The following is a 13,544-nucleotide window of genomic DNA, read 5'->3' on the forward strand; positions in this document are numbered from 1 at the left end:
CTTCTCAAAACCTGATAGGTAGAATGTAAAGTAGCGTAACCAGTTTGGAAAACAGTCTAACATTATCTACTGAAGTTGAAGATGTGCCTATGCTATGCCCACAATTTCATTCCTAATCACATATCCAGCAGAAATGTGTGCACATGTGCAAAGAGACATGTATTGACAATTTTCACAGGGGCACTGCCTTGAATAGCTCAAATCTAGAAACAGTCCCAATTTTTAAAAATTTATTTATTTTTTAATTGAAGGATAATTGCTTTACAGAATTTTGTTGTTTTCTGGCAAACCTCAATATGAATCAGCCATAGGTATACATATATCCCCTGCCTTTTGAGCCTCCCTCCTATCTCCCTCCCTATCCCACCCATCTAGGTTGATACAGAGTCCCTGTTTGAGTTTCCTGAGCCACAGAGCAAATTCCTGTTGGCTATCTATTTTACATATGGTAATGTAAGTTTCCATGTTACTCTTTCCATACATCTCACGCTCTCCTCCCCTCTCCCCAAGTCTGTAAGTCTATTCTCTGTACAAACAGCCCAAATGTTGATCAACAGAATATACTATTTATGTGCATTCGTAAATGTACAGAAATGAAAATGAATGAAATACAACCACACACATATATATACGTGAAACTCACTAACATACTATTGAGTAAAGCAAGAATTTTGTTCACATAGTACAAAAGGGGGGACTCCCCAGGTGGTCCACTGGTTAAGAAAACACCTTGCAACGCAGGGTATGTGAGTTTGACCGCTAGCCAGAGAACTAAGACCCTACAGGCCATGGAGAAACCAAGCCTACATGCCACAAGTACAGAGGTCAGCACACTCTGGAGCCTATGTACCACAACTAGAGAGTCTGTGCCCTGCCATGAAAGATCCCACATGACACAACAGAGATCCCATGTGCCACAACTAAGACTCAATGCAGCCAGATAAGTAAATACATAAATATTAAAAAATAATAATTCACATAAAATTTAAAAACAGACAAAAGAAAGCCTGAACGACCAAAAAAAATTTTTTTTAAGGCATGGAAATTATCAAAGAAGTCACTTGGCACAGTGATTATTTCTTCAACAAGGGAAAACACTATTTAGGAGGGATATACAGAGGGCTTTCAGGTTAATGGTAACATTTTATTTCTTGACTTGGAAGAGTCACAAAGGTGTTCACTATATAATTATTTGTTGGAAAGCTATATATATTTGTTCTAAATACTTTCCCATAGGTACATTTCATACCATAAAATTAAAATTTGAAAACAATAAAAAATTAGTTAAATATCAGTGAGTCTTTGGGGTGAGATATAAAACGTAACAAGACAATGTGCTGCCAAGTCAATCTGGGTAAAAAGACTTAAAGCTGATTGCTAGCTATCAAATAATGTACTTTGTTAATAAACATGTTTATTTTATAAAAGTGGTAAAATACCCTTAAAATCTACATCTTAACCATTTTTAAGTGTAGATTTCAATACTATTAAGTGTATCACATTGATTTGTACAGAGACTAGTTTTAAAGGCTTAAAAATAATTCAGACTAGGGTTGATATGTTTAGATGAATACTACAACTCTAAATTTTTACTGTGTCCACTAAATGATGGGAGGTTGCAAGGCAGAGCGATTTCCATGCATTTTTTATTTTTGCTAATATATCTGCATGAATAATTTAAATATAATAATAAAAAAATTATCTGATGAAATTTATCATCTGGTGGCTGTTTACCATGAGGATAGTGAACACAAATTTATGATTCAGTTCTAAAGGATCATTCAGATTTTTAAGGACTAAGATAACCCCTTAAACCCCATTCTCTCCTAAGGCAAATCAGTTCATCACATTAAATCATCCATATGAGTAAAATACAACTCAAATACAGTAGCTAGATCATTAAAAGAAAATATATGAATATACTGTAGTGTCTGATTTTGAGGTGTTATTATTTCTAGTATTTCCATCACTTAAATACATGATGAATAAAAGACCTATATACAATTTGGTCTCTAATTTGACAACATTAATATATACTTTTGGAAAATCATCACACATTTTAAAATGCTGCTATTGCCTATCACTTGGCAGCTTAAATAAATGTGACTTTTCTTTACCTCTGTGACGAGACAAGCATCGTCAGAAAGCATATTATAATCCTGGGCACATTTCTTTGCAGAATTCTGCAAAAATTTTAGGAATTCTGTAACTTCTTCATTCACATGTTTTTTCATTTCCTGATTTTGAAAAAAGAAATAGACACATCTTGGAATAAGATGCCTAGTTAAAAACAATCACTTCTCAATCAATGCATTAATAATTTGAACTTAAATTATCATATCCAAAGCAGAAATCACAAAACAGTTAACTGTGCAAAAAGAGAAAAGCTGATGACTAACACTACAATCAGAAATTACATTAATACAGAATTACAGAAATACATTAATTTTAAATAATTTCAGAAATACATTAATTTAATAAAATGTTCTGAATTAACATAAAAAGGGACAAACACTCAAATGGAAAAATAAGCACACATATGAATAGGCAAGTTACAAAACAAGAATTAGAAATGGCTTATAAACACATGCAAAGTGTTTATTTTCATTAGTAACCACTATAATATAAAGCAAGAGATTGCCATTTTTTCCCCATATGTTCAGTATTAGTGAAGATATTCTGGAAAAACCTTTGTACAATAGTGGTATATACAAATTGGTTTAAAATTATTGCAGAACGATTTGCTCATGTATAACTGCAGCTCAAAGCCTTAAGAACATGTATAGTTTTTCATCTTGTAATTATATTTCTAAGAATTTATCTCAAGGAAATGATCACAGATATGAACAATGAGTTTGCAACAGTGATGTTCAACACAGCAACACATAACTGAGAATTCGGAAACTACTTAACTAAAGTAATGATTACACAAAAATTTTAAAGTGATTCAAGGTAAAGTTCTACTACTAGTACTTAACGTGAACTAGGGTGAAATATACTCAGAACTAGAGCAAAATGCCTTAACTATAATAGAATAAAGAACAGAATTAAAGCATTAATATTCTGTCAATTAAATTCCTTTTATTTTTAATTTTTATTAATAATATTTATTGTACCTAAAAACAAATTTAAAATACTTCCTAACTTTTAAATATTTTTTATGGAAGTTGAAGAACAGAATACGTACCAAGTATTGCAAGTAGTCATTTTTATTTATTCCAACAGTTTTGGAATTTGGAGGGACTTTTGCATATTTAACCAATAAATCCACATAATTTCTCTGTTCTCTCTGTGAGAAACGAGAGAAACGAGGATAAGGAACTCTTGGTTTTGGAAGAAGAACCATTCCAACTGTGGTTTTAACTTTTTCCTTTGCTTGAGCTGCTGAATTAACTGTCGGCTCATTTTCTACAGAACCTGCTGAGGCATTCAAATTTTCTCCTATACGTCTGGAAAAAAAAAATACAGTTTACAAATATGTGCTTTTCATAAGAAGATTACTATCATGAAACTTCATGATTCTCAATCACCAGGGAGAATATAGAGTGATTAACAGACTAAATTCTGGATTATTATCTAACTCTGCCACCTGCATTTTGATATTTAGCCATTTAGTATAAATTAAGTATTCTGTAGGATAGGATCATATCACAAGTCTACCTTCAATTATCTGATGGAGAGGAAGAGGCATATCCTGAAACAAGTTATTCAGTTTGGAAGTTTCTCCCCTTTATTGAAGAGGGGTTAGTTAATCACTCTTGCCAATTACATATGCAGGTATTTTGGATTTACATTTTATTACAATGCAAGTTGCTTTTTAATACTTAAATTCTTCAATAAGATATATCAGTTAATGTAGTGAACAAAAGCCAAGAGGAACAGGATAGGATGAGGTCACAAACTTGCAGTTCACAAATTCATTGAGATTCTAAATTTTCTGGTTTCCTCTGCATTTATTATCTCAAGAATTAAAAAGAAAGTCTGAACACTATGTGGATATATTCTATGGAAGCAATAGTTGTTTGAAAAAAGTTGTATAATCCTCTATCACTCATGCATGTGGCTGAGTCGATAGAAATGTCTTGTATAAATACAGGAAATCTTGGCGTGCTGCTGCTGCTGCTGCTAAGTTGCTTCAGTCGTGTCCAACTCTGTGCAACTCCATAGACGGCAGCCCACCAGGCTCCCCCGTCCCTGGGATTCTCCAGGCAAGAACACTGGAGTGGGTTGCCATTTCCCTCTCCAATGCATGAAAGTGAAAAGTGAAAGTGAAGTCGCTCGGTCTTGTCCAACTCTTAGCGACCCCATGGACTGCGGCCCACCAGGTTCCTACGTCCATGGGATTTTCCAGGCATGAGTGCTGGAGTGGGGTGCCATTGCCTTCTCCAGAGAACCTGTTACCATATTTATTTCTAAAATGCTACCCCCAATTAAAAAAAAAAATCACCTTATTAACCCAGTTAAGGTTCATGAACACAAATTTCTTACCTGGTACATATTCTGTCTCTGTTATTGCTATTCAGTGTTATAATCTACATTTTTCATAAGAGTCTTAAATTACACACACAAAACTACATTTTCTTAGCCTCTGCAACTTTAATTTCCACCACAGTAACTGTACCCTACCTATGATTTGGTTCCAAACTAAACAACAATAACCAAAAGGAAGGGAAACTAATGATAGGATGAATGTCTGCTGATTCATTCTTCATTCCTCCATTCATTAGTACTTATTTTGAGTGACTACCACACGCCAGCCCTATGCTGGGTAGTAGACATACAACCATACAACCAACACTGAGTGCGATAAGTCTCTACTCTCTAGGATTTTATAATCAAGTGGATCAGGCAAATGGATGGGGAAGAAAGAGAAGTAAATACGTACATCAATACAATGTGACTATGGAGACCTTGGGTTTCCAAACTGAACATATTGACTAGGTGACTGGGGAGAATCCTAAGGATATGGAAATCAGGGATTAAGAGGAAGAAAGGGGAGGGGAAAGAAAGATCCAGAGCAATGATTTTCAATCTAACAGTATTAACCCTCAGAGCATTCTGAAATCCTGTGCATGTATCTGGGTTGTCCCAAAATAGAAGAATAGAAGGCATTTAGAGGTCAGGAATACTAGATTTTTATAATGTGTGGTAGTGTCCTGCACAACATTCAGAGGTCATTTCAAACTTTCCCTTCTCATATACAAATAAGTGTGGTCTGTTATTATTATTGTATTGTTATTTATCCAGCAATAAATTTTACTTTTATTATGATTTTTTTTTGTGATACAGTTTATCTTAAATCCAATTTTATTCATGTCAGCTGGTGCATCTGACTACTTCATTAAATCTTCTACTGCAGTAGCATCTACTATAGTACATGATAAAAATGATTTTCCTTTTATTTCATATAAGGCATTATTTTAAAGTATTATGTCTGTGGCTACTAATATCTATGAATTTCAATTCATAGCAAAGAGGTGTCTTATTTCTTATTAACATTTGTCACACAAAGTAGGAGAGTTTCAGCCTCGTAAGTCTGAGAATTACCAATATCAGTGTCTGGATGAAGGGTGAGACAAACCCCATCTAAAACTACCACTAATGTGTTTTAGATCACCTTTAAAATACTAGAATAAATATGGTAAAAATTTCAAAATTCTTAAAAAAAAAAAAAAAAAAACTTAAGAGTCCCCCCAGTAAGCAAAGTATTCAAGACTACTCTTTTAGAACTAAACTGTATGGAAAACTAATCAAGAGAGCAGGTTAGTGAACAGAAAAAGAATATTGGAAATTAAAATAAGGATGCTTAGATTGGCTCTGAAAATAATAGAGGTGAAGACATACTTAGCTACTAAAGTTTCTCCAATAACTGTATAAAAATAAGCATATTTTAGGTTAACAAAATGAATATTAACTGCTGATCTTGGGAGAAATGTATTACAGAAAATTGATTTCTCACTAGAAAATGTCTTGAGAGCTATTCAAACCTAACAGTATTGTGTCCGCAACTCTTAACAATACTGCTTCACAGCTGTCTCTCTGAATATGAGAACATGTCTGTCCTTGTGGCACCAACTGGCAAATTTAATTAAGCTGCTGCAGCAACAAGATGCTGACTCAGATATGCCAGCATAGAAATGTCAAGAAATTCTAGCAGTTTAAATTGGCTACATTCAGCAAAGAATGAAATGGCAGTGCATCAAGATCATTTCTGTGTGCACTGCTGTCAAAATCTTCATCAGGGCGCAAGCCAAAAGCATCTGACAGGGTTTCTCTATCCACATTTACAGCATTATATTTAATTTAAGTTGATAGTTTGAAGTTTTCTTCCTTCATTTTGTCAACTACCCATTCTCCTTTTTTACCTTAAGTTTCCATGAAAAAAAGGCAGAATTCAAAACTTTTTGCTTCCTATGCTTTAAAGTCTCCTGGTTTGGGTAGCTTCTTTAAGTAGCATTTGGAAATGGTACTTCTAGCTCCCATCTCAAGTCTACCTGTACCCACTGAATTTGATTTACTTATGTACATTAAACATGGTAAAATTTTTTCTTCTTTTTTTGTATTTGAAGCTACTTTCCCTTTTGCTGCCTTAAAACTCAGTTATAAATATCTATAACCAGAAACTAATTTTTTTAAAGGCAAATTTTTACCTTTTAGTGGAGGGAGAAGTGTTGAATAAAAACCTCATGTTGTTAAAAGTAGCATAAACAGAGGTATCACTATTTTCCCAAATATGTTATTTATAGAACATAAAAATTGCAAAATTAGGACTAATAAATTTACATTCTTTCTAGTTTTTTTCCATCAAGAAAACTGGTAATTAAATATAGTCTGAAAGTTCATTCTTACTATAAGAAAAAAAGATTTTAGGAGTTAAGTGTACTCAGCTTCCAGTAATATGTCCTCTCCTTTACATATTTCAGACTATAACCCACACTTGGGATATGCTGAACAGAACCAGATTGACAAAGAATCATAAAATATTTAAGAAGCAGAATGAATAAGACTAGTACTGGAAATTTTTAGTCTCGAAAGATGAGGCTGAGATAAAAATTAATAAAAGTGAGTTTTTTTTTATGAGTAAAGATATATGTGCACTAAATCTCAGGACATGAGTATTGGTAGGCATTCTTAGATTCAAATAAACAAAGGCAATTGTTTAACTGGTAATAAGTTTTAAGAAGTTAGTTATCTCCAAGAAGTGGTACAAGTTGGATAACAGAAATAGCTTCTGAAAAATATTCATAGATGCACACTGATAAGGAATTTACAGTCTTAACCTTTTGTAGTTGACACTTGCAAAGACAATAATTTCTTGCACTTTGGCAAGAAATGTTGCTCCTGAAACTGCCTCTTTAACGCAATTCTGAAAACGTCTTATTAATACAATTTCTGCTTGCCTTTATTTGAACTTATCTATTTATCTGATGGAATCAAAAAAGGACTTGTTTAATGTTTTTAATGGCAATCTGGCAATATCTATAAAAATTAAAATCACACACGCCTCTTCCTTTCATAGGAACTTATCCTTATAGCAGCATGTATATAAAAAGGATGCTGTTTGTAATAGTAAAGGAATGAAAACAGCCTAAATGAACATCAGTGGTAGTAATGAATTGATCCCACTAAGAAATACCACAGTCACCAGAAAACTAGAAGGAAAATTAGAGAGTGAGATATCTCCATAGAAAATAGCTCATTATCTTTAGAGGAGTAGTTTTAACAGCCTAGTGAGGGTAGGAGACAGATCGTAGTGAGATGTTTAGTGAAAGCAAGTGCAATGGGATGTGCAGTAAAGGGAAGTTGTTCTCCCCGCCACCCCCGCCCCATTCTGTTTCTCAAACAGATGCTCCAAATCTGTCTTTTGGCTGAAGCATTTAATCCATTTAAAGTAATTTTTGGTAATGCTATCTTGTTAACTGTTTTCTGTAGGTCTTACAGCTTTTTTGTCCCTCATGTCCTCCCAGCAAGCATATACAAGTACAAAGAAGTCTAAGTACAAATGAGAGAAGAGGTAACAAACTAACTAGGAGGGAACGTGAAATTCAGGGATTGAGACAGGACAAACTTGTGCATGCTTAAATACTGATCAAGAGAGAAGAAAGAGGGAACAAAGACCTGATGGTCTAGTGGTTAGGACTGAGCTTCCACTGTAGGGGGCATTGGTTTGATCCCTGGTTGAAGAACTAAGATCCTGCAAGTTTGCACCACTTGACCAAAGTATCCCCCACCCAAAAACAAAAGAGAGAAGTGGGAGTAACAGGGGATGCTAATTGACAGGATATTGAAAAAGTAGAAAAGATGGGGTCCCATTCCATGCAGAGAGTGGAAATATGTTTCCTCCATTGCAAAAGGAGTGGAGAAAGATGAAAGTAGACATTGAGCTCTCCTAAGGGAGCTCCCCAATTCTTCATCTGGCATATTATCACTTCTTTCTAGTAAACTTCATGACTCAACTTTAAGATTCATCCACAATAGAGTAGAAGCAGCCAATCACAAAGGAAAGAAGAGCTGTTATAGGCAGGTAAGCAGTGAGAAGGGGAAATTATTATTGTCACAATACACATTTTCATACCAGAAATTTGGACGTATGACATCTATGGCAATTTGGTGGTATCTATTAAAATACAAAATGTTTATAGTATCCGCCCAAATAATTCAATTTCTATAAATTTATCTTATAGAAATAATTACAAGAAATTTATAAATGTTACTGTTTAAAACTGCACAAACATTTTACAATGTAAAACTAACTAAAAGAATTAAAAGTATCTCTGTAAAGTAATATGTAGCCATAAGAAGACTGAGGTAATATAGGGGCACAAAATACCTGAAGTATTATGTTAAATGAAAAAAACAAATTGCAAAAGTTTTATAGTGTTTATAGTATTTATAGTGTGATTTCCACCCCCACTCCCCCTCTTTTTTGGGCCACATACTGCATGGCTTGTTCCCTGACAAGGGATTGAACCCAGGCCCTCAGCAGCAAAAGCATGGAATCCTAATCACTGGATATCCAGGGAACTCTCCCCATTTTAATATGCATCTGTTCACGTGTAGAGAAAGGTCTTAAAAGATGTTACATATGTACACCAAAGAGTGGTCTTTTGAGGATACTAAGTTCTTCTATTTTCTAATTTTTACATTCCTATAATTCAAATGTTTCATAGTGGATATAGACAGATATAAAACTTCAAGTATCAGAAAAATATCAAATATGGATATAAATAACCAAATAAATAAGCATATTACCTGCTAGATAAAATACATAGTTCTTTTAAACTTGGAGCCATGGACTGATCTTTATAATTTTCTCGAGAAAAAAACGTCTTAAGACCATTTTTTGGTGAAACATCCCTGAAAAACAAAGTAATTTACTTGGATTTGACAACTGAAATATCAGGCTAGATTAACAAGCAATTACAACTGCAATTTAAAACTACATGTCCCTGACCTCTCCTTTCCCAGAAAATCACCTCTTAATATTTTAACTTCATGCAGCCATGAAATTAAAAGAAGCTTACTCCTTGGAAGGAAAGTTATGACCAACCTAGATAGCATATTCAAAAGCAGAGACATTACTTTGCCAACCAAGGTCCGTCTAGTCAAGGCTATGGTTTTTCCAGTAGTCATGTATGGATGTGAGAGTTGGACTGTGAAGAAAGCTGAGCGCCGAAGAATTGATGCTTTTGAACTGTGGTGTTGGAGAAGACTCTTGCGAGTCCCTTGGATTGCAAGGAGATCCAACCAGTTCATGCTAAAGGAGATCAGTCCTGGGTGTTCTTTGGAAGGACTGATGCTGAGGCTGAAACTTCAATACGTTGGCCACCTCATGCAAAGAGTTGACTCATTGGAAAGACCCTGATGCTTGGGAGGGATTGGGGGCAGGAGGAGAAGGGGACGACAGAGGATGAGATGGCTGGATGGCATCACCGACTCGATGGACATGAGTTTGAGTGAACTCCGGGAGTTGGTGATGGACAGGGAGGCCTGGCATGCTGTGATTCGTGGGGTCGCAAAGAGTCGGACATGACTGAGCGACTGAACTGAACTGAACCAGATGTATGAGTTTAGATGTTTTATTTCTTGTACAGTTTTTAAGCTAGGCCCATTTTGAAATTCTCCAATTTCAATAATCAGCTTTGTTTTTTCTTTTAGTACTCATCTTAGGCTCTGTGGCATAACATTAAGCTGTTTGATTGCTCAAAGAAAATGCTTCTCAACTTATTTTTGTCTCATTCACTATTGTGCTCGGCCAAAAAACACTACAAAGACTGATTATCCAACTATTTTTGTTTATTTGGCAAATGTGATCAATAGTGTGCCTCTACTAAAACCACCTGTAAGGTCATATATGATTTTCCATATTGTAAATAACTTACAGACTAACATACTGTTGTCAAGGCTTTCCATCTAGTAAGCATCAAATAAATGCTGGTTGAAGGAAACAATTTAAAAATTAAATACACTGAGACCCATTAATCTAGGGATGCCAAAAATTAGTAGGATTCTATAGAAAAGGACAGTTCCAAGGTCTATAATGCAATGCAAAGGCAATGCAAAGGCCCTGAACCACACTTGGTTTCACCATGTCAACGGTATAGAAGAGCATCTGTGTTGCATTTGAACATATTTTATAGCAAGAAACATAAACGAGCATATCTCTAGGAACTTACAACAGAACAATCTAATCAAATAGCACCTGCAGCTGGCCATTCCTAAAATGGGAAATTCTAGCATATTTGTACCATATTCATTTCTATTTTTAAAGGTGTTTATCTAAAAAACAATGATTAACATACAAACAACAAAATTAAAAAATCTTATTTGGTATACACCAGGGTAGTTTCTTATTACTTGCTATGGTACTGTATTTGTGACATCTCATTAAATTCTAAAATTTTTGCATAACATACAAAACAAAGTCACAGGCCCCAGGGATTGTGAGCTCCTTGGAGGAAGGGAGCACTGTTTGCAGTAAGCAAGTACTTATTAAGCACATACTGATTTTATTTGATAAATTTGACATGTTACATTTTGTAAATTGAAGGTGTATAGCATGTTACTTCAATGACATTTCTATATTGTAATATGATTGCCAGTGAAGCAATATGAATTATATTACATCATTATACACAATATCATCATCTACATTATACTAGAATACATACTGATTGAATCTTTGAGTCAGGTGCTATCTTAGCTATCTTTGTTATCTCTTATATTCTCCTCTGCTAGCAAACTCCTTCACTAGTACAGATGCTCAGTTAATGTGTGTCAAATTGACCTAAAGCAGCACATACATTAGATTTCTAGAGTCCTTTATTTGGGATGGTCTCATACACTTCTAAAATAGTCTATGCATCTACATTATCACTTGATATAGAGTCCAATATAAAAAAAAGCTTGTCAGTTCTTAAAGAAGTTCTATTACTTGTACAGATATGGGCTAGGTTCTTGAATACAAGAATATTCCAGTATTTCTCCTTCACTAAGACCAACAATAAATACAAGATGGACTTATATATAGAAACAATCTACGTGCTTTGGGAGAGGAAGTACAGTCAAAGATAACTCAAAACTGCTCAGTAGGTGTAGACGAGAATCGTGAACTCTTAAGCCATTGAATTTGTCCTCTTGTTTCCTCCAGATGTCTTCAGGCCAGATACCCTCCTTTCCTAACCTAGTCACCAGACCCACTCAATCTTTGTTGTGTAGGTGCCTAGTCAGTCCCTCAGTTGTGTCCGACTCTTTAAGACCGCCATGGACTGCAGCCTGCCAATCTCCTCTGTCCCTGGAATTTTCCAGGTAAGAATACTGGAGCAGGTTGCCATTTCCTTCTCCAGGGAATCTTCCTGACCCAGGGACTGCACCTGTGTCTCCTGAATTGGTAGGTGAATTCTTTACAGCGGAGCCACCTGGAAAGCCCCTCAATCCACTTTAGGGAATTACAAACAGATGTAACTCACCAGTTCAACCTTGGTTCACCCATGGCCATCATGGAAGTCATATTCCTAGATTTCTCCTTCACTCTAGTTCACAATTCTGCTGCCTGGCAGTGCAGGCTCTTAAAGGAAGAGGATTTCTCCAGAATTTGCACTCAACTGAGGAAAAACCAAAGATCAAAAACAAAATCAGGTGATTGGCGGGCCAGATACTGTTAACTCAGATGAGGCAAGAACCTGTTCCTAACACCTACCCTCACCCGACACAGACACTTAAAAAAAAAAAAAAGAGCAGACAGATGAATATTTCCAAGGTCTTTGAGGAAGAACCGCGAAGCTGACACAGGATCAGTCCTTCTCCATTTAACTTATTCCAGGAACTTCGCGAAAATAAAGATGGAAACAGATTGGCATTCTCATTGTTCACATATTAAATCCCATTAGGGCACGGGATGTATGTCTTGACTCAGCCCCCTGCCCCGACTCCCTTACTGCCAAAATAAATCATGCTTCCACCTTCCCAAAGATAATTATGGGGCAAATTCTGGCGAGCGATGAAGGGCAGAAGCTCTGGATATCAAGAATCTTTCAAAGAGAACCTCCCTTTTGCGAAGACTGAGGTCTAGATAACTTAAGTGGCATTTAACGGGATCAAGAAGAGGAATCACTAGCACTACAAATCTGGTCTGAACATCAACATTCCAAGTTCAGTGCATCTCCTGTCACCCTGTGCGTACAGATAAGAGTTTGTGAGCAACGCAGTCAAATGCTAGTCTCTCAGTAACGGACGGGCCTCACCTGTTCCTACTGAACCCACCTTCCACACTTTTGCCCAGAGAGGGGCTGGGGCAAGAGAGCCGAGGAAGACACAAAGAAGGCTGAGGGAAAGGGAACTAAAGGAGAAACAAGGTTCCAGGGAGGTAAGAAATCTGCCAGCAAAGCCGGAGAACAGGTCTGCGCTAGCATCAGCTGTGTGCAGGGTCCCGGCACGGCCGCCATGTTCCCGCCTCCCGACTCTCACGAGCGCGCCCTCCCCACCGCGTCTCCGTCACGAAGCTGCCTTGCCGCCCACCTCGTGGTCCGCGGCGGCTCTGGCCCAGACCGCGACCCCCACGGAACAAAAACACACTCCCCAACCGTCTCCTTTCTCTCGTGCGTGCGCGACCTAGGAAGGCCTTATTTAAAGGAGGCGGTGGCGCCGCCTCGACCCTGCGTGATGGCGTCAGCAATGACGCAGTGGGCGGGACCCTCTCCGGGTCCCCAGACTCCTGGCAGTCTGCCCTGGAAGCTGAGAGAGGATTTGCTGGATACTCGCTTGAGGGGCTGCCGCTGCTAAGTCGCTTCAGTCCTGTCCAACTCTGTGCGACCCCATAGACGGCAGCCCACCAGGCTCCTCTGTCCCTGGGATTCTCCAGGCAAGAATACTGGAGTGGGTTGCCATTTCCTTCTCCGGGCTGCATGTTGTCCTAGAAAGTCCTCCACCTTGAGGGTATGGTAAATTGGAAGGACAGGTGACAAGTACAGTACTGGAAATACCCAGACTTTATTGTGACTTTACTCAAGTGTCTTAACTGACTCATCAATAAAAGAGATATTGTG

General features: G+C 36.9%; 1 protein-coding gene across 15 annotated transcripts in view; it reads right to left on the reverse strand.

The window, feature by feature from the left end:
- ICE2 (interactor of little elongation complex ELL subunit 2) overlaps positions 1 to 13,099 on the reverse strand; it is a 64,391-nt gene extending 51,292 nt beyond the window's left edge. For 10 of the 15 annotated variants that reach the window (XR_015134645.1, XR_015134643.1, XR_015134646.1 and 7 more), the window contains exons 1-5: positions 13,018 to 13,099; positions 11,970 to 12,104; positions 9,253 to 9,357; positions 3,188 to 3,449; positions 2,118 to 2,237 (exon numbers count right to left, since the gene is read on the reverse strand). Coding sequence is in view for 10 of the 15 variants with exons in the window: in XM_086321280.1 (XP_086177406.1) it covers positions 2,118 to 2,237; positions 3,188 to 3,449; positions 9,253 to 9,357; positions 11,970 to 12,010 (528 nt within the window). In the remaining 5 variants the exon portion in view is untranslated. The remainder of the gene's footprint in view (positions 1 to 2,117; positions 2,238 to 3,187; positions 3,450 to 9,252; positions 9,358 to 11,969; positions 12,105 to 13,017) is intronic. The other 5 variants (XR_015134647.1, XM_086321289.1, XM_086321287.1 and 2 more) reach the window with 2 other exon arrangements.
- Between the last annotated feature and the right edge of the window lie 445 nt (positions 13,100 to 13,544).

Source organism: Bos grunniens, chromosome 10 (genome assembly GCF_055505025.1).
Source record: "Bos grunniens cultivar Pamir isolate PY7600 chromosome 10, Bosgru_T2T1.0, whole genome shotgun sequence".
Taxonomy (NCBI): Eukaryota; Metazoa; Chordata; class Mammalia; order Artiodactyla; family Bovidae; genus Bos; species Bos grunniens.